The sequence below is a fragment of the Ostrinia furnacalis genome, unplaced genomic scaffold, assembly GCF_004193835.3.
Source record: "Ostrinia furnacalis isolate ACB-3 unplaced genomic scaffold, ASM419383v2 OfSCF7182, whole genome shotgun sequence".
Classification (NCBI taxonomy): domain Eukaryota; kingdom Metazoa; phylum Arthropoda; class Insecta; order Lepidoptera; family Crambidae; genus Ostrinia; species Ostrinia furnacalis.
Window position 1 is genome coordinate 541730 of NW_021137421.1, and position 22806 is coordinate 564535.

Sequence of the window (22806 nt, forward strand, 5' to 3'; positions counted from 1 at the left end):
TCTTATTTAGTGGGGGCAATATCATTTGCTCAGATTGGTTAGGGGAAGTAGGTTTTTTTTTTGGAAGTAGGTTATTCTAACTTCTGGACTTAGTTGACTAACCACCATCTTGCCTAAGGCTGGGTTGCACCATCTTACTTTAACTTTAACAAAGTCAAAAATCTGTCAAACTCCATACAAAAAACACCGGTTATAGTTAAAGTTACGGTCAAAGTTAGGTGGTGTAACTCAGCCTAAGTGTTTCGGCAGTTAGAGCTAGCCAGTTCCTCTGTGTGAGGATTTCGGCAGAGCTACAGGCCGTTGTGGTTGAAAAAAAAACTTCTCTTCATGTCAAAACTTTCTTTTTGCATCTTTCATTTCCCTGAAGAAATTCTTTCTTCCATTCGTGGCAATGAACAAAGTTCAAAGAGCTCCTAACTTATGTCACGATGACAGCGTCAGCAATAAAGATGTAAATCCAAGACGAACGGCGCGCGCGCAGCTACCGGCCGATCTGCCCACGCACTCGGTTATTGTTCTCGTAATAATCATTGGAAAAAGAATGAGACATGTCCAAAAACTTGACGTTATGTAATGAAAAGTTTTGATTTGTGTTTAAAGGTAGCAGTTATTTGATGATAGCAAACTAGGAAAATTGTAGAGCGCTATAAAAAAAAATCAGGAATTTAAAATTAATTATAACATAGTATGGCATTTTTATTGCGAGAAGGAAAACAATTGAATTTCTTGCGCCTTCTCAGCGCTGACCCATTTATTGTCCCAAAGCAGTGGTAGGGTTAATACTGGGACATGTAAAAGTTCTTTTTAAAAACGTTTTATTTCAAAAAGGAAAATAGTTGCGAGAAGAAGTATGTTAAAATAAAAACAAACACAATTGTGACTTACAAATAAACCAGATAATGCAGATATGCCTATCAAGTTTCGTGACGTGCGTGTCCGAAGCTACTAGTTTACCTGTGAAGTATACTAAGTGCTATAATGTTGTTCTAGGGCCCAATGCTGCCTGCAGCCGTGTGTGGTCCGATACCCGGTCAACACAAACAGCCTTTATAAATCAAACAAACACCCAAACTATATTTGACCTTAAAATACGAGATCGAAAGTTCAAATTACGAAAACCCAAACATAATGTTTGCCTAGGCAAGACAGTGTTTCCTTTGAAAAAAGGATCATAGCGAAAGTGTTAAGTCGGCTGGTTTGTACGCTTTTTATAGTAGCTGTAACTACGTAAGCTTTTAATTTGGGTCGTTATTTTTAGAAGGATAATAACAAGTTTGTGGATATATGCAAATTTCTCGAAATTGCGAGAAGATGCAAAGCGCAGGAGACCAGACGTTGCGTAGGAGCCATTGTTTCGAGAATACTGGCACTTATTTACACTATTACATTGTCAATGTCGGGTTTAATTAGACAATTGAAATAAACCAAATTTTAAAATAAGCAACAATTATGGCCGTACACAATGCAGTTGCATAATCATAATTTCAAATTATTGTTATTATATATATGTACCTACGTCGTGTTTGAAATGTTGCATTACCTAAACTTTACAAGATTTATGTAATATGTAATTTTAAAGCAAATCAATATTCAGCTACATCCTCTTAATAGAAAATATATTCTCAGTCTAGTCTTCATTTCATGCTGTGTTACAAAGATAAGTGTAATAATAAAATCTGAGCCGCATTAGAAATACGATAATTACTTGTACACTTAAAACGAATACGTTGGAATACCAAGGCGAAGTCATAATAAAATCCAAATAAGCTTTAATCTATCAATATGGCCGCCAGCGGCCATTAATAAGCTAATGACAGGTGAGTTTGACAGCTACTTATCGCGCCATCTAGCGGTAACAGTTTAATATCGGACGCGTTTCTCTACGTCAAAACGTTGTGATAGGCGCTCGCATACTGTTTTTGATTTAGTGCCCCTCGCATTGAGAACTGCATTGATTTATCAATAATTTTAGGCATGCGAGCTTGGTATTCGGGCACGAAGTTGCTTTCATGTCAATCCGTTTGAATTCAATCATCAATTACGCGTGTTTATTTCGTATTATCTGATCCGGGTGAGTCATTTAATACGAGCTGGAATTACGGGGATATCACGGGGATTCATAGGACGCGAATAAGGACTCGAGCATTGTTTGTAAATGGGGTGCGCCTGCGCATGAGGGTGTGTCTCGTTCGGAAATGACAAAACCATAAGAATAGACAATGACAGGGAAAGTGGGATATTCTTGGCTTCCCTAACTCTAATTTGGATTATAAGTTGCGTTATATCGTTGCGTAACGTTGATATCGGAATAGGCATAGATGTTTTAATTTGCAGGAAATGTTTTGAATCGATCGATATCAAATATTATAATAAACTTGAGCCGTTGTTTTTATAATAATTCCCTTATCAGTTTAATGTTAATATAAATTAATGGATAAGTATTAGAAGTAATGTTTTATTTTTAAGTGCAATAAGATATTGTTTGAATAAAGCAAAAAGGTAGTAAAATAAAGTGATTGCATTTCTTTAGTGTTTTATACGTAATACGTATGTTATTTTGTTTCCAATATTGAGCTATCTAGATTTTTTTACTGCTTCCAGTTTAGTCACTCGGGTAGGATTGTTAGGATCGGGTCTAGATTATAAATTCAATTATGTTTAAATTAAAACACAAAAACCAAAATGTGTCATCGCGATACCACCAGCCTTTGCCCTTATCGGAGATCAAACCATATCGATATTAAAATATTCACATCGTGGGTGTATTCGATAAAATACGAGTACAATGATGGTTGACAGATCCCTCGAATTCGATTACGATATTGAGGTGTTAGTTTTTTTCGATTTGTATTTAAACTCAATCGGAAAGGGTCGTATTGGTTTTAGAGATGCATGTTTGTTCGTTGACTCTTATGGATATTTCGAAGAAAGACTTTTAACTGCATGCTATATGCAGACATACTTGGTTTTAAACAAGTTGGTACGAATGGGATGAATAAATTACATGTTTTAATAGGGACTTTACTGACCTGGCAGAGTACTTGAATGCATTGTAACTGTTATTAAATTAACTTTATATGGTTTTAAAAACAACTCTTTTAACAATCTTCTTTTCAGATCAAACCAATAAAATATAATACAACTAAACCACGGTCACTCGTCAGAAATCGTGTAGATAAATTAATGATGTCAAACCATTGATAAGTGACATTACGAATGTCCGGTCTCGTATCGGAACGTTGATCGATTACCCACGAATCGATTTGATTAATGTTAACGGATCCGAACACGGCGTATTACACGATTGTGCGCCTACCTGCCATTTATTTGATCGAATTTCAAATTGATTTTGTATCGATTTTTTTTGTCACTTAAAAGCTTCGAACGAAATACTTGTAGTAGCGTTAAGTACCTACATCGCTGAAAGCTTGGACAAATATGCGTAATATAGTACTTTAATGTTTCAAGTAACATAAACTTGTATGAGTGTAGGCTAAATCAATAATTTTCCTCTAGTAAATTAAAGAGAGTAAATGACCTGATGATGATGACTCCTAAATGTCACATCAGCTGAAAAAAGTAGCATTTGCATCTCCCGTCTAGCAACTTTTCTATGATAACATGTTCAATGCATTTTCCATAGCAAGCGGCCGGCAGGTCATAGAACGCGTTTACGCGAAAGTTTGGTAGAGAGTAGAGACACTCTTATCTGAGGTTTAAAACTTCCTGCTGCAACGTTTCCCAGTGTCAGAACCATGACGTGAACGCGTATTATAAGTGTAAATAGATTAAGATTTTCTGTTGAGTCTTTAACTAGCACGTTTGGTTAATAGCAAACGAAAGGCCGCGGGCAAAGGCTAGTCGAATAGAAATAGCGTTAATTCGTTCTACATTCACGCGGACACATACCAAAAGTCATTATAGCAGTCGTATTGCCATAACAAAGTTTCTATGTCATCCGAGCGGGTTGCGGTCGGCGTTCGTTTCCTACAGGTTTACTGTCACCGCAAGCATCAGTAATTAAACGTGGTTTAGCACTTTAACCATAGTTAAAGTAATGTAATATACTGCGGACCTACTTCGCCGTCACGAGTCCATTGTCTGATGTGACGAAATCCGCAACATTGTCTGTGATAACGCAATTTAAAAGATGTCACGCGATGGCTGAAACTAGTTTTCACTCTGAAGTGCCGCAGTGAAATCAATTCTATTTATGAAGTCATAATTTTCCGAAAGTTTTCATAACGAGAGATTTATTTTTGAAGGACTTTATAATACCAATAACCAAACCAAATTCCAATTCTTCTACTTAGTATCAACACAGGTATCAATAAGAATTTCACATGGACCATAGAGATTTCTTTACATAAAAAACTAGGCAGTATGGTTTGTGATCTTTGTTTGCTCCTTGCTTGCTAGGTGGCACCTAAATTTTGCAAGAAGTTGACAGAGCAATTTCGGAGTCTAATAAAGTTTACACACTTCAGGTCCTTGATGCAAGTGGTAAATTGCTAACATAAAACACATTTGTTAACCGGTTTTAAAGACCAACCATTTGTTTGTTTGTGCACGTATCAATATAATTCTTATTTGTCACAGTCCATACCGTGAATGTCCGTGTCATACCGTGACGTCGGGGTTGCCTATACGCCGCTTTTCACAAAGGAAGTACATAAGTCGGCCATCTTTTATTCAAATACTAAGAAAACCACGTCCGCTTGAGCTCTATTTATTGACAGATGATTCTTGAAAGTGTTATGCGCAATCAATGTATTTTAAACTTTTATTATGTACATAGAACTACAAAAAACCTTATCTAATAACTTTATATATAGAGATGAAGATTATTATCTTCCTTTTTGCATCAGCATTGTCCTCGAGTTCACTCCCGTGAATTTCAGTTCCTGAAAGATAAGTCATTTGCGGAAGAACTTTTTCATCTCTTTTAAGGGCAAGACACACGTGAGTTTTGCCATTTTCACCATACATTTTTAAAAGATTTTCTTGAATTATAATATTTTAAACTATTATGTTGCATTTTTACTATAAAATTATCACTTCACGGGATTTATTGCAACAATATCTATTTTAACGGTAAATAAAATATTTACCCTCCCGACGTTTCGGCTCGGTTGCACGAGTCTGCCCGCGACCATGACCATTTTCTTGAATTCTCAAAAGATCGTATAGTCTAAATTACCTATCATGAAAATCATTGTAAATTAATTGTAAATATAGTAATAAATTTTAGTTATTTAAATGAAACCTACATATTTTGTCCTCTGAAAATATGACGACATAATCTTTCTGCAAGGGAGTCAGAAAATTAGTAATGATAATATTGTCAAGTTAAACATGGTAGACAATTATGGGAATGGAGTAGTTAGATTGCTCAAGCACTCTATTGTGTGACATTTGAAAATGTAGTCATTACGGTTTAATTGCTATATTTAATTAATGTATTGTCAACTTGTATTGCTAACAATGTGCATTTTGTATGCTTTCGTGTAAAATATGTAAAACACGTGTACCTATATTTGCTTTCGGCAATTAATAGGAACTCATTGTTTACCTTCGAGCCTTCTGGTGTTTTGCAAAAATTAAATAAAAAATGCATTTTTAATAAAAAAGCTACATAACTTCCTTAACCCCACAAAAAGGAGTTAAATAATCCAAATACATTTCGAAGTGGAAAAAAATATTTCCTGTAGATATAAAGCCTTTATAGTATTTACTTAAATCAACTTTAGAAAAATCCCTGTAGTGCCTACTAAGTAAATAAATTGATGAAGAAACAAGTGGTATTTCTGTAGCCTTGTCACAACCGAATTTTATGGTAATATTGGCAATGCTTGTTTTCCTCATGAGTTATTGTGACGTCACGGCGTGTGTTCCCCGCTGAGTCACCCCAAACAAGCCTCCACAAAGCCTCGATGATGATATTTGACCATAAACGGTAAATGTAAACAGAAATGTGCAGTTTACCCGACAATTCGCGTTATACTCAGTGTGTCAGAATTCCTTGATCGTTGTTTTTTTGTTTGATTTTGTTTTCACTCAGTTTTAAATCCCTTTACACTCCTCTACTCTATGTGATTAAAACACGGTGAAACACCAAACCGCAACTCTTCTTTTTTAATTATACAACCAATGGTTCATTATAGTTAAATGGTTTTATCACTCTATGCTCAGTTGTTTGTTTTCTAACGTATTAATTTTAATAAAGTCGTTTCCACACACTCGCAAAGTAGCGTGAGAGGAACCATGTCAAAGGGTGATAGAGCTCAATTATTACGTCCGAGAGAAACGGCCGGTCCGCACTAGTTTGCGTTGGCACTTAGCACCCGGCTCGCCGACTCGCGATGTATTACATGCAGGTTCCCCGAACTATCACCGCGCCTCCTCGCACGAACCTATAAACCGATCGATTATTACCTATTTGTGTGAAAAGCGGAAGGAATAGCCCGTAAAGACACATTCTACGACACAACCTCGTGAGAACTGTCAATATTTGACCACTTCGATGCTTCGAAATTGTCTCAACCGCACCGATATTTTCCAATCACAAATATTAACTTAATAGCCGACAGCGCTCGATGCCATTAATTACCCATCGACCACCTTGCATCACACAGTCAACATCGATTCATTATCTCAATCGCAACGTTAAAACTCGTCTTTATTTGCGCTTTCTACGCGTAAATAAATATGCTGCATTGCGGGAATCTGGCGCGCGTCAATCAAACGGAACGCACACGAAACCAACGATTTGTCACTCCACCATTTTGACTCATTCACAATACTGGCCGCCATTTTGGTGACAATAATTAACAGATAGGCATCTCCGTCGACCGCTTTCTAGTTTTTGTTTTCTAAAATAATTATCATCACAATAAGCGACACGATCTCTTTTTACTTACCGCTGTTGCGGTATTTTGAATAAAATTACGCGGCCAAATGATTTCGAATTCAATGGAGACGGTACGGTTAAAATGGACATCTATTAGAAAATAGTGGAACAAATGCGTATACTCATAGCTAGAGATTATACGTATTTAGCATGCGGGGTACGATCGTAATCTTGTGTTTGTGGATACAATGATCGACGGCGAAGTGAAGCAACGCGTTGTAATGGGCCCGTTCATCATGTACGCCGTCGGCAACTAAATAGTCGGTGCTGAAAATACTTTCAGCGAAGCATTCGAGGCGTTAAACAGCTGTTGAGCGCGTTAGGCCGCGCGTGCGTACGCGCCGCCGCGTCACGCCGTCAATGGGTCAGGTTATTTACCTCTTCATCACCTTTTGTTTTGCTCAAATACCTGGCTCAGTCGTTCCGCAGTAAAAGCTTCCCCGCTTACTATTACTACTCGTTTCCATTGTCACGGACCGCTCTATTGTCTTAAATTCTATCACCGATTTATTAATTCCGAGAGTGGTCAACAAATAAAGATGGATTCCGAGGGAATGTTTGCACAAGATATCGGTGAGGATCGAACAGTGAAATAGAAGAAGTCGGAGCCAACAATAAACGCATCGGAGGCCGATCGGCGATACAGGTCCTTGTGTCCACATTAGCATCTCGAGGCAGGAGTGTGTGCAAACAGCGAGGGTCATCTGATGAAATGTTCAAAGGCTTTTAGTTCCCGAGAATTATTAAATGAAGCCCCAGGATCGTAATGTAAACACGGCGTGTTTGCCGAAGCGAGAACCTGTTGCTTTGTCGAGGTTTGATGCGTGCTTCGGCTTATTGGCGGTTATTTTACGTTCGCTAATGTTACTGCGGCTGTAACGCAACATTGTGGGCTATCTGCTCGGCTCACCTTTGTCCACTCTCATTCTGTCACACAAAGGTAGCCATCAAACCTTTGCCCGCCGATTCACGCAATTATAGTGCAGCGAATAAAATCTCAAACGTATAGCAATAAACGATTGTATAAACAACTAAGTAAGACGTGGAAGCAATTCGCTAAATACCACAGCGTTGTGGGCTTTACAACTTATTGGTATAAAACATCTTGTACAATCAGCAATTCCCTCGGAATATTACGCAAATACAACGGCAGATTTCCCTTCGACAATACATTGCACAAATGAATGTCGCAATGGCCGTTCGAAACAGCAAAGGAGATGTGGATATCTGAGTAAATAGATAGTCCAGTATGTGTTTAGGTAAATAGCAGGTAGCAGGCATCCAGGGTGTTAACTCTGCTAATGTGTGGACAAAGTACCTCGTGACGGATCCCGCTAATAAATGTTCCAGGGAAGGATGCGCGGGCGCAGCTCCGCTGGAATGCACTCGCTTTGTCCTGCTTGCTTAATATCTTCTGTTTAGACAGGACGGGAGCTTTATAAATGTTTGCGACCCGAGATTAATGTTTGTGCATCAAAGTGAATTCTGATTAATCGATCAATACGAATATGCAAATTATGATGCAGAACAACACATGCGCTGTCTGACATTTGGCGATCCGAAACATGTTTTTATTCTATTTGTTTTGATGCATGGATTTTAATTTATGTGTGCAAAGATCATACATACATTACATGTAACTATTTATATATTATATCATTTTGGTTCTGTGTATCTTTTAATGACGTTAATTTCTAGTGTATATTACTTGCAGTACATATAGTAAATTGAAACTATGAAAATATACCAATGTACTTAATTTCAGTTACTTCAATGCTGCTATCAAATTGATTGTTGCCAAGATTTACGATTAATGTGCCAAGTTCTCAAAGTTTCACCTGGCAATTTCACACCGCGATATCTCCATTGGTATTAACAACTTAATGCTCAATATTTTATTACCTCTGTTATTTGCTTTGCATACCAAACAAGCTGCGCACACGACATCTTTCATTACAAGTTTCTATTTGATTTCGCCTCATAAAATACACTCGCATGAACACGATTATGATTTCTATCACAAATGTTACTTTGTATAAGGCCACATATTATTTGCTAAGCTATTGATTTTGATTTATCGACGCTATTTCTACATCTTAAGGCTTGTTATCGTCTACAACTGATTATAATGCTTCTATATTCACTTTCTTAATGTTATGTTTGTCTGATCCAGTTTCAGCGGTTTCATTGACGTGGAAAGCTTAATCAGAGTCATTGTTTCAATTGGAACTTAATTTCTACTGTCTTTAAGTTTGTTTTCATCTGATCTTCGATGGAGTCTAATGCGTTAATCAATGGCGGGTCTTCCAATAGGTTCGGGATGTTTCTGAGAATCGTTCGCGGCCACTCCTTGTTTGTCTAAACAATAATCGAGTGGCTTAAACTTTCGATTCACTTTTTCTTTCGATTGCAACCGAGAATTATGAATCAATCAATCTTTAGGAACCAAATCTTCAAAATTTACCACTTGCAAACATGGATTGAAGAAATTCTCCATAACGATTTATCAAGACTTGTACGATTTCCAACAGTGACTTCACGTAAAGTCGCTGTGGAATTCCGGTCGTATTGACTTATCTAATACAGACTGTACCTTTTCATTGGCCCAGTAAACAACTTACAGTTAATATTATATTATAAAATCACGCGGAGATTTCAACGAGTCAACCCACTCTGATTGTGTTTGTGTTGGCATTAGCATGTAGTGTGCTAACGTTATCCTACTTATCGGTTGCAAGTGTTGTTTTTTAAAGTTCGTCATATGATGATAATAATGACATTTTAGTAGCGATTTGTTTACGTGATTCGCAATTGTGAGGTTGACGAACTTTGATCCAGAAGGGGTTTGTTTTGTAAATGGTAAATAATGTGTCGTGTTTGTTGATATATGATCGAGGAAGTAAACAATTTTTGTTTGAGTACATTATGTACTCTTGTCTTTTTATAGTTTCCGAGATCCGTCGTCTTTATAAAGAATACGAATTTTTCCTCAATAGCAATGATAGCTGTGATGCGTGATTCCATTCTAACAACTAACTATAAACACCTACCTACATCTATTTCACACGAAAGAAATTAAGTTTTTCTCCTGATAACCTGGAAAAGAAATTGTGGTAGCATTAAAATTAATACAAAAGAAACAAAAAGCTATCGGAATCCAGTAGCAGTCGGGAATCATGAGAAAGTGTTGCGAATGAAACGGCAAGTTAGTTGGTTCGAAAAGAGAAAGGGTTCTGTACACTTTAGGTAGGTACATACAGCTACCTACTAGTTTCAGGAAGACAATACTTATAAATAGGGGAAAATAATAAAACCAATTTTTAAAGAAAATAGAAGGATTTGAAGAGTGTATTAAGTGTATAAATTGGATTTAAAACGCGAAATTCTAGGATGAAATAGACAGTTTACAAATAAGATTCAACGAAAATTTTCATACTTTGGGATTTCTGGATTTAGTCGAGCATATTGATTGATTTATCATATTAATTGATATAAAAGAAATTGAAGAAGTCGCATTTGATCCGCTGGCCCCTAAACCGGCGCGAGGGTTGCGTGTCTCTCAGACGAGCGTTTATCCGAACGAAACATTTCACCGATAATAACTCCACACAATATAATAATGCGAATAATAAATAAAAATGGAAATAAAATAATAATTTTAATGTCGTAATTGAGGGCTGCGGGCAGCGGCGGCGCAAAATGCGCTCGTTTCGGCCAGCGCGAACGATTTGATTGCCGCCTGCCCTCACTTCGTTATTATTGATTCCAATGGAACTTTAAGTACTAACATTAATTCTGGAACCGGTTTCATTCCGACTTTTTGAGCTGCAATGAGTTTTGTGACTATTTAAAACGGTAACGACCGGTTAACGTCACCTGCCCGTGAAATCGGCTCTTCAGGGTTCAGTTTTGAGACCAGTATCATTTCATTGAAATGAAAGGCAAAATAGATACGAATATTACCAAATTTCTCAGATCAAAACTTTAAAGCTATGCAGTAAGAACGCGAAAAGGAAAAGTAAAAGAAAATTGTCGAAAAGGGAGTTGATGATTATCATAATGATACGACTGAAAAGTAAAATAATGTACTCATTGAATCAAATGGACCTGGAATAAGAATAAGCAGTTACTGTATTTTCAGACCAAGGCCCAATAATATGAAACAGTTACTTATGTAGACAGAAAAAAGAGAGATGAATAGATCTTCGAGAAACATTATAGGTAGCAGACTACGACATATTATTATGTCGTAGTAAGTCAATCTGTTTTCTGTACAGCAAACGGAAACAATTTACATAGATTGACTCATAGAAATTGCGCAGTAAAATTATGATTTAAAGTTTTGGATTTCAAAATTACGCGAACCCTCCTGAATTCCATACATGTAACTGTCACGCCCTAAGGAGGTAATTTTTGTGGTGCCTGCCATCTGTATGGTCGTCAAACATACACATTATTATATCAAAACTCATGCGCAGCACGTCAATAATTCCAAACCTCGGGCAGTTTATATGGAAGAACATTACGAAACCACATAATAATTATGTTTAATAATCGATACTTTGAAATGTAAACAGAAGTAGATTAAAACCGAATCGAAGGAATAATAGATTTACTCGGAACTAATTATGAATGATTACAATGTATTTGTTATTGAGTTATTAATCTAAGATTTTGTAGCGTTCGTGATTATTCATAGTTTCGAAGGTTAAACAAGTATTATAATTTAAAACTTTGTTTGCGAATCGTGTCGTTTTTATACTTTTTGCTAATGATTGTTCTGGATCGTCCGTNAGATCGTCCGTTTTATCTTTAAGTAAATAATTTAATTATGTTTTCTGAGGCGCATTAAATATCACGATTTATAAAACGCTTTAATGTTGATTGTCTATGCTATTTACATTGTAATCTACTATTGATTTGCAACTAGCACGATGTTATTTAATGATCAAGTCACGTCTAAGTGTGATTATAACAGATGTCTATTAACTATGAATACTTATTTTATTATCATTCATTTATTTCATATTAATGTTAGATATCAAGGTTAAGAAAATATCGTATTCTTCATTCATCGGCCATTATCATGTATCTGTAATAATTATCTCTATTTACTTGATGTCTTATTTTCGGAAAATACCTTACCTACCTACTTTGAAACCTTAGCTAGCCATTATTTCGTAAATAATTTAATCAAGCTGCTTTGTTTAGGTTAACAATTTAAAATTGTTTCTAATAAACAAGAAACTAATATTCAATTTTCCTTCCAGTCCGCGCGGTCCGAAGGGGAGTCGTCCGGGGAGCAGTCTTGCGAGAGCTCCGACGAGGGCGTAGGCCGAGACGCGCCGGCGCAGCACCCACACAACCCGCCGCATCAGCCGCTGCAGCACTCGCATCAGCAGCACCAGCCGATGCAGAGCTTGCAACACAATTTGAGCCACCACCCAGTACACCAGTCGCTGGGTGGTCACCAAATGAACCACCACCAGAGAAACTCGCCGAGACCTATGGAGAGGGAGCTAAAAGTAAGTTGATTCTGTCCTCAACTTCGCTTGCGTGGTTTTCTGCAGCACTTGCATCAGCATCACCAGTCGATGCAGTTTGCAGCACAATTTCAGCTATTACTCCGTGCATTTGTCTTTGGGTGGTCACTACATGAACCACCACTATATTTATGTAAGATCTCGCTAGACCTATGGAGAGGGAATTGGTTTTGTTCGAAGATTCACTGGTGCAGTCTTGATTTTAAACGTTTAGGTCTTCAGGCGTGAAAGAAAATGTAACACACATACAACTCGTGCATAAAAATTTGGCAAACCTTTGGTACATATCATGACGGCTAGACTAGTAGTATTTAGTAAAGATTAGTAAGAGATTAGTAGTAGACAACATAGGAGTTTTAAATCTTACCTCTTTTTCGCAGGTGCGCGACGACTTCGAGTCCCTCAAGTCGTCCCTCCACCCTCACCTGTCGTCCCTGGCCTCCTTGGCCCAGGGGGCGCCGCTCTCAACCCCCAACAGTGTCTTCGCACTAGCCGGAGGGGGCCCCACGGGGGGGTTCCCCTATGCCCCCCCTGCCTTCCTGGCACCAGCCCCCCCACCGCCAGCTCAGCCCGCCGGTTCAGCATCTTCTTCATCATCGGAGGGAAGCGCAGCTGGATGGAGTTTCGAAGAACAGTATAAGCAGGTCCGTCAGGTAAGTTGAGATTATTTTTTTAAGAATTCATTGGAGACAATCCTTTTTGGAGACTTTGTATCAAAATATACAAAGTTTAATCTATGTATTTGACTTTGGAGTGTTGGCTCCAAGACCAATCCTTTTTGAAATTATAACTAAAGGTAGGTAATGTGCATATCTGTCTATGTCTATACAAACAACTACTTACTAATATTCCTGCTAAGCTATTCTTTAAAACTTGTGTTAAGAGTGGGTTCATTCAACACAATATTTTAGCAGTCGATGGAGATCAAATTCTCGAATCGGTACTTTGACATCAAAACCGTTAGGGTTTTGTCGCTTCTAATGACAAAGTCCATCTTTAGATTTCAGTTTTATAACGGTACTCTATTATTTTTCTACAATGATACTCCATGACGAATCATGTCTACTCATTGTCTTTTTGAAAATATTGAATAGGTAACTATTTAATTCGCTGTAAAATTGGCGGTGTCACATTCAAATTTTCAATACCAAGAACCGGTGGTTACTCACAAAAAAAATGATACTAAAACTTTAATTTGTCATCGACAATCGTGACTTCTTGCATAATAAATCGTAAATATTTACCGCACAACAACATAATCACGGCAAATCGAACCGCCATGGTCCCCCCAATCAATTATTCAGAGTCAGACGCCGTATGTCCAATAAATATGTCTATAATCGCCACATAATGGCTGCGTAACCCGTTTTCCCTTTGTTGCATATTTCATTGGTCTGTACGAGAGGGGTCATAACGTCCCCTGCGAGATAAATAATAATTCCAAGTGGAGGGTTGGCAGATTGTCGGTTGTCCGTAATGATCGGTTGGACTATGATTGTGTTGTTAGTTGCATATTTGATGTCAAGTTTTGACGCTTTTTGCACCTGGACGTTTGCTACTAAAATGGGGACATGACTCGAGTGACGTTATAATGATATGTTCAGTCAATTTGTTTCGGCTACGTTTTATGTATTTTACCATATTATTAATTATTCATGATACAATAAACAATGGCCATTTAGGCAGTATTTGTATTTGGTGTCAAAAGTTAAATGAAAGGATTGAAAATTGTAAATGTAAAAAGATATTTTCCCGTGTCATTAATTATAATTTGGAAAACAAAACAATACAGCAAAACAGTAGGAATGTATACTTGAATTTAATGTTAGACAACGCAAGGCCTGATTGAAAAACATAAGTTTTTAATGTACCTACTTTTATCTAAAAATAACTTTTATTTAGCTGACTTTATAATTATTTCAATGCCTACACAGTACCTACCTTATTCTTTATGACATTTGAAATAATATTTCCATCTGATTGTTAAAAATAATTGACATAACACCTTGTACTTTCATAAAGTTCTTAAAATTCCATACAATTTGTAAGAAAGTTACTTAAATTTCACACCTGGATCTTCTGAAGCTTTCATTTCATACCAAGAAATTAGTAAAAGGGTCTGCCATTTGTTCTTCGAAACGAGGTTCTTTCAAGGCTCTGTCACGACTACATTTAGTCCTTGTTAACGTTTAACGAGAATGTACTGAAAAACGTCATTACTTGTGAATATTTAAAGTAAAGGGTGTGATGTTATGAGTACCTCAAATTACATTCCCATATGGTGAGCAGATCGTGCGTCATTTTTCTGAAAGTCCTTAACACGACCCGAAAAAGCAAATGAAATGAAGTCTTCCATAGAAGGTTTCATCCCCTATTTAAGTCCTTCAAGTTTTTAATGTATTTTTAAATGGCGACGGAAAAACATGAAAACATTACAAAGAAACGGAATATAGATCAAACCTGGTCGAGTTGGCGCAAATAAAGGCCCAAAAACCAATAATAATAAATAAGAAACGGAAAGAGCTTTTTTCGTAGAGACCATAGAAATTACCTGCACATAATAAACGGCTCTAATTTCTATGACTGTGTATACTAAAAGTCATGAAAGTTATTTATATTCTGCAAATAGGCTCTTATAAAGCAGTTTTACTACCAATATAGAACCATATTACATAATTATATAGTATTGTATCAAAGCCAAATGCCTTTGAAATTGGCTTTAATCTCATGCTTGCGTGCGTGTGTGTAAGGAGTCCCGGGAATCAATCGCCTTCCCTTCTGGCCACTGGATTGGAAACGATATGGCTATGGTTACGTTAAAATATGGCGAGTAGATAGATAGATATGCACCATACAGGGAACAAAGCAAAATCGATGTTGCGTTTCGTAAAAGATCCAGACTATCCTGAGTTAGAAGAAAGGGTTAAACACAGGAATTAAGAGCAGATTAAAAATACACCACACAGCAAACAAAGCAAAATTGCTACGGATCGATGATATTTTGTATAAGTCTCTACCCGACTGTCCTGAGGTAAAATAGGTGCGTTATTGTTGCCTAAAGTTTTGACCGACAGTTCCAGACAGTCTATGTCTGGAACCTTAAAGCTACCTACTTTAGCGATCTGTTTGTTAGTTAGATTCACTTGAATTAACATCAAATGTAAATAGAAAACCTATTTGTTGTTGGGACTGTTTCTAATTAAAATATTTTTAAAAGCCCACTGGTGTTATTGGTAATTTTTGGTTAAACGAAACAATCAATCAACACCGTTATAAGCCTTTTGTTTGAAACTAGGAAATAAAAGCGCTACAATGGCATTATAACAATTAATAAACAATGGCAGGTACCCTGAAGGCGAGCTTTCTTTGTCTACGTCAATTACTTCAATATGGCCAATTTGCGCGTTGCAACTTCATATACAGCCATTATAAGCCTTTTCAGGGTAATTTAGCCATAAGGTGTGGGTCACGAGTCTTTTGTGCCTGGCTAAAGGTGCAGCCACATTATTTTATAGCTTTTATAAGCTGAATAGGGGTAATGTGTAAGCTCGGAGTGTATTGTTGATAAGTATCTTAATGAACTCGATTATTGGTGTCTTTGTTGATGCAATTGTGGCAAATAGTTTGAGTATAATTTCTTGCGGCTAGCAGCTTCGCACTTGATAGGTTTTGAAATAACTTCTTGCTTAAAATAAATTTGTGGCGCCGACTGACTTCTGTATACATTTTGGGGTCACGCTCTAATAAATATCAATTCTGTCTGAGTAATTATATCATTTTGCAATAAAATAAGCCGGTTACGGACAATATTCGAGTGTATGTAATTTGACGTTACATATTCTTATTGTTGTGATTGTATCAAAAAACATGCCACGTGTAACACTCAAGGTTTTTTTTAGGAAACGTTACTTGTTTTTCTTTTACAGCACTTTTAACACCAAAACCTTATTAAGTTAAATCGTTACGATTACTTTACCTGCAAAAGGCATACTTATTCGCAATTATACCTTTTATGAATTAAAGTTAAGTAGAAGAAAATATATTTTATATTTGAAAAATGATTCACGGTACAAACATGACGATGACAGTAAATAAAGACGAGCTCTAGAATATAACATTTAGTGATATGAGATAATTAACTCTTTCCTATGTCATAAAATCTGCGATAAACTTATCCAGTATAAAAAGAACGTTAACTATTGCGTGAGGGACGGCGGGCTTTCCCGCACTTATAATAATGTCGGGTCAATTATTATAACTAAGAAAGAGTGTGAAGGCAAATTAAAGATCTGAAGCGTAGATAACAACGAATATACTTCCACAAGTGCCATTTTATCGCCTTCAGTAACAAATCGACTATATTGTAATTCAAATTCAATTATGAAACGGCTTTATGATTGTCTGTGGCACACAGTGTAAACTGACAGTAAAATTTTATCGGAAATAGATCAGTTGCGTACGAGTTTTCAATCGTTCTTTCTGAAGAAAAATATGGTGTTAGTATTTTTTTATAACTTTAACTTGTCTTATACTTATGTATATCAGCTTCGAATATCGGCGTTAATGTTTGAATCGTAATGACAAGAAAATTAATACTTTATGGAAGGTTGCTAAGGAAAAGCTTGCAATAATAATTTGTAACAACATCTTTTCAGCCTATGGCAGTGTTTTTTCTGTCGGGAAATGCTTTATATGGGACTATCCCCGCTAAAACTAAGGCATTCCTACGCTGAATGTAAGGCCTTTCTCAAAGACACCACAAAGCACGATTTAAGCTAGTTAATCATAAATGTAGTAATATAAGATAGTTACTTAGCTATCGAAGAGCTGTAGGATCAGTGTGCTTACCATAATTTTACGTTAGGTGTGCTCGCTAGCGACTGCGTAAAAAAATGACATTAAATGTATGACAGATTGTACAGCGCTCCTAGCGGCTTCTTTCAAGAACTAAAATCTTCATAGATTTGTTTTAAACGAACGTAAGTAGAACGTAAACTCATGGTAAGCACACAGTGTGTGCTCGCTGTCGAGTGCGTCAAACAAAATCTATGAACATTTTAGTTCTAAAGAAGCCGCTAGGGGCGCTGTACAATCTGTCATTTTAATGACATTTTCTACGCAGTAAACTCATGGTAATCACACTGTACTGATTTTTTTTATAGAATTGAGATTTCTCTATAATATTATTATTATAATGTCATTCCAACGTCCCACCTTCCACTATGGGAACCGACATAATCAGCAAAGTGCGAAATTGTAAAGACCTCCGCGATACAGAGATAGGCGGCGAGTTAGAAGCGACGTAATTGTGTTGTTTATTATGTAATTACCGTCTATCGCTGCCGAGATCTATGGACACTATTTGTGGTTGTAGTGTTGCTGTAATAATAATGTAGCGGTGCACCGTCACTTTTTATTAACGTTGGAAAATAATGGATTAGTGTTTAAAGTTTTTCAGGCATTTTTATTAGAATGCCACTGAAACTGAAACCCGGGAACCAGACGCAGGTTAGCGTACCATCCCTATATTGTCGACATTTCACCAGCTCGCACTAAGCGTTTCGATAACTCTTTTATAATGCGAACAGCTTAGGACTGGAAATCATCTAGGGACCGAAGACTATAATCCGGGCCTTTTCAAGGCGAGAGTGAATAGGCACTTACAGGTTATGTACCATCCTAGACTGCAACCCATTTAACACCAGGTGCGATTGTGGTCAAATACCTGCCTTGTTACACACAGCACTTGCCTGCACACAGCTCTGTTCCGCTCTGCTCCGATTTGGTGGAAACCAGGCCTCAAGATTGTATCAAAGTCTGCAATTGTAATTTTTGTAAAAATTTTAGTCTACATGTTACTAATATGATTTACGGTACATTTACATAAAAATAAGTAGCAATGGCAACGCAAATTATTGTCTGATTTAACTGTCTTACCTGTCGCTCTGTAGTGTTATAAATCAAGCAAGATGTTGCCTCAAAGATACGCACGCATTCCTTCACAATAACGCGGAATTTCTTACTAAGTCAACAATACCGTTATTACGTTGCAATAAAGGCTATTTTGAGAAAGCGCCATTCCCATAGTTGGGCGTTAACGTCACATGCAGGAAAGCCGTTTTCCGACCCTAAATCAAGTCGGAGAATTGTAGTTCCATCCTTTTATTGGCGTCTATTACTGGCTACAGTGTTGCCAGCCTGTCAGATTGTGTCCGAGATGGTAATTTTACCGCCCACTGGGTACGGAAAGTTCGAATGATGGGCATTGAAGGTTGTAGGGGCTAGATTCAGACATCATTTGTTTGCCCCCCATTAAGTGAGGGCGTGTTGGGTCCCACCGTGTACGGAACGTCTGCGGAAGGCGTCTTGGTCGTTTCTAGTACCCAAGGCGCCGACTACTATGCGGCAGAGGGAACACCCCCAGGTTTTTAGTGGGTTCGAGCCCCACATAACCTGCCGTCCCCCCGGGGTTGGTATGGATAGGTCATTCCTGTGTAAAAAAGACATAATTTCTTTAGCAAGAAGTCATCCTCAATCGAGCTATGTTANATATGTTAGTTCTAGCTCTGTAACTAGGCCATGTTTATTTAGTAACTGATGACTCAGAAATAAAATACAGACAAAAAATACATTTCTTACTAAAAAATCATCAGGGTCTCCCCTCGCTTCCGAATTTATTTTTTAGTTATTAATATTTGTCAAATAATTTCCATAAAAGTACGCTGACCTTTAGTTCTTTATGCCCGTATTCACAAACGATCCTTGCTAAGTGGGTTAAGTGAAGCACCAAATCGAACGCACAGCATTGAACACTTTTATTGCATCCATAATAGAGCTCTGTGATTGGTCCATGTCTCACCCTATGCGTCCACACGCACTTTGAGACCTCATAGTAATGTTTGTGAGTACGGGCGTATGTCTTGTAATCGGACTCAGTGTTGCCTCAATAATATTTATAAAGACGCAAGAAGCTCAATCGTTTTCTGAATGTCTCTCCCTCAATTCCATCACGTAGTGCGCTAGCGCACGGCGTCCGCACATTTTTCACGCGCCGCGCCACTAGGGGGCGCCGTGTTTGATTCCGAGCTATTTATCGCCTTTATAATTTAATTTAACGGCCCGCAAGACACTTGCAATGAATTATTTACAGTGTTTTGCCAGCATAAGACAGCTAATATGAATTGTCACTAGGTTTTATAGCGCAATAGAGGGTTCATATTTTATTGCTCGCATGGGAATGTTAGGTTTTTGTTTTATATTTTTGCACAAATGAATTAAACATTGTAATATTTATGGCGGATTCGATTACATGCTTCGGTACATCCCTAGTTAGGATAGATAGTTGATAGGTAGCTGGGATTTTATAGTGATTAATGCTTCAAGAGAAAGCCTTTTTAACAGACTTACAAAAAAGGAGAAGGGTTTTAATTTAAAATTATTTAATGCTATTCCAATATCTGCTATAATATCTATTAAGGAGCTAATAGGCTTTTTGGCTCATTCTAAAATACCATAATCTATCGTCAGTAACATGAATTTTTTTAGCCGCCCGCGACTTCGTACGCGTGGATCCCGTTTTACCCCCTTAGGGGTTGAATTTTGCAAAATCCCGTCTTAGTGAGCACCTAAGTTCTAAAAGGAACCTCCATGCAAAATTTGAGACTCCTAGCACTTGTAGTTTCTGAGATTTTGGTTTATATAGATTTGACGTAAGTATAATAGACGTAGGTATTTGTTTTCTCCATATTAATCTTCATTTGTTTATAATGTCCCAAAAAGGTTTCCGCACCCTAAACATAGTTAAGTTACCCAACTTTCCACCACACCCAGTGCCTATAATCGTAAACACAATTCCACCGATTGTGAAATAACGAGTCAAAGCACACCCATTTCTAATCTCAGACATGGTAGTTTGAAATGCACATGTTCTACCTATTAGATTCGCCGGCCTTTTAAAGTGGTGGGTTAGAGACACATCACAGAGAGAACAGCCAGGATTCAATTATTGGGCTCGTTCGTTTCAGCCAAATGACGTCCACTGCTGGACAAAGGCCTCCCCCAAGGATTTCCATAATGAACGGTCCTGCGCTGCCCGTATCCAGGCTCCTCCCGTTCTCAAAGGCTCATTCTTCAAAATTAGATCACCGACTCAACTCACAAGTAAACTCAAAAGCTGCAAGCTTTCGGCCATTATTTTTCTGATTAAAAAATATGGCCTAAAAAGTAGAAATGTGATCTGTTTTTGTGAGCCATCAAATTTTTATCGCACATTGTTGCTTTAATTTTTGGCTCAAGAGCCCTGAACTTTACTCTGTAATTTGTTTAATCTGCGCCTCCGTGCTCATCTCCTCTTGAATATTGTAGTGCAACCTGGGGAAGGATTCCTCTGAAAAAAGACTGTCGCGCAATTTTGCCAATCTTGTTCATTCAAGAACGAAAAAATAAAAGTTTTGTTAAGAATAATAATGAAGGTCCGACACTCATATTAGTCATCATTTCGAGCGAATTGAGTTGTCTGCTTCCCTTACCCTGTGCCCGTGTTCGGGTAAAAAGCTAAACGTTTTTTCTGGCCGATTAGCCAAGTGAGCCATCGGGCTGGCATTCGAGTGTTTTGGATATTTATTCCGTCTAGACGCCTTATCGGGGCTCGATACCTTTATCAGGGTGGAATGTTTTATACACTTGAATACAAGTTAATGTTATAAGCTTTTAAGTTAATGCAGGAATCCTAATTGGCGTAAAACCAATAGTGCCTTATTACAAAAAAAAAACAACCGAGTTGAGAACCTCCTTCTTTTGTTGAAGTCTGTTAAAAAAGTTACGCGCGATTAACATTGGTTTAAAATGACATTAATGAAAGCTTAAAGTAGTGATCAACGCCTGTTTAACTTGGGTTCTGGGGGCACGGCAGTGCCCCCACCAAGTCGAGCAAAAAAGCGGCACGGCCGTACCATCCTTTTCTCGAAGCAATTCAGGCCATTTTCGACCGCCTGTAACTTCGTTGTGGATAAAACTAGAAGGCTGAATTTTCATTAGCTATGCAGGCATTGTAAAGACACGGTATATTTAAAATTTCATTCAATTTGAACCAGTAGTTTAAGAATTATAACGGGTCAAAGTTACTTAATTTTGTCACTCACTGACTGACTCACTGACTCACTGACTCACTCACTGACTCACCGATCATCAAAACTCTAAGGCACTTCTAGCAGACCTAGAAGCTTCAAATTTGGAATATAAGTAGTGTTTGGTGTATGAATCAAGGAAAAACTAAAATATTTGGGGGCACGGTAGTGCAACCGCCAAGTCGAGTAAAATTTTTCAATTTCGGTCCAGTTTTCTAGATACATAACTGCTGTCTACAAAATACAAAAAGAAATGAGATCCCATCAAAAACAATACTTGTCAAAAAAACCAAGTCTCGCAACTCAGTTGTTCTACGGTAAAAAGTTGTGAGATCCATGTAATACCAAGTCCAGGCCAGGAAATCTTTAACGTTTTACATAAATATATTGACTTGGTCATCGCATGAAAACACGTGTAAATAAAATTATTTAGTGCGATGGCCAAGTCAATAATTTATGTAAAACGTTAAAGATTTCCTGGCCTGGACTTGGTATTACATGGATCTCACAACTTTTTACCGTAGAACAACTGAGTTGCGAGACTTGGTTTTTTTGACAAGTATTGTTTTTGATGGGATACAGTTTAACTCCTACCCATTAAACGTTTTGCAATTCAGATTGCTTTTATGACGTTCCTACTGAATTATTAATTATTGGGACCAAAATAGCGAAGGTCAGACGATTGTCTGAGATATAAATAACTCTGAAAGTTAGCTGAATTTAAATTATTGTTGTTTAATTTTATTTTATTATATTATTGCCTTAATGTCTGTTTTTTCCAAAAACAAAACAAAAAGCAGACCCGATCCGATGTTAACCCTGCCATAGCTTTGGGACAATAATGAGGACCAAGAAGTTCGCAGTTTAGTTTCTTGACTCACTTTTCGAACAATTTTAAACACTGTGTATTAGTTGTTAAAATTTTTCTACCGTTAAGAATCGCATCTCAACCTAAATTTTAAATAACTTGAAAAAAACATGAATTGCTGATTCTCACTTCAGGCAATTCAAAAATTGTGTATAGTAAAGAAGTTAGTTAAAAAGACGACTACCAACTAGGTACTCTTATTATGCTAAATATAACTTTCATACTCACCTATCGATGCTTACTCGTTATCGTTTAACAAACAAATTAGTGAAACATTAACAATCGTTCGACTTCCGAACCTAATTAAGGCTCCTCATTATTTTCCTACGATTTAGATGCGGCTATTGTCGTTAAATAGCC

The 22806-nt window shown here is 37.3% G+C and overlaps 1 protein-coding gene across 6 annotated transcripts in view; it reads left to right on the top strand.

The window, feature by feature from the left end:
• Positions 1–22806, top strand: part of retn (retained) — a 144708-nt gene that overhangs the window by 41390 nt on the left and 80512 nt on the right. For all 6 annotated transcript variants that reach the window (XM_028319438.1, XM_028319441.1, XM_028319440.1 and 3 more), the window contains 2 exons: positions 12181–12435; positions 12834–13106. In XM_028319438.1, coding sequence (XP_028175239.1) covers positions 12181–12435; positions 12834–13106 — 528 coding nt within the window. The remainder of the gene's footprint in view (positions 1–12180; positions 12436–12833; positions 13107–22806) is intronic.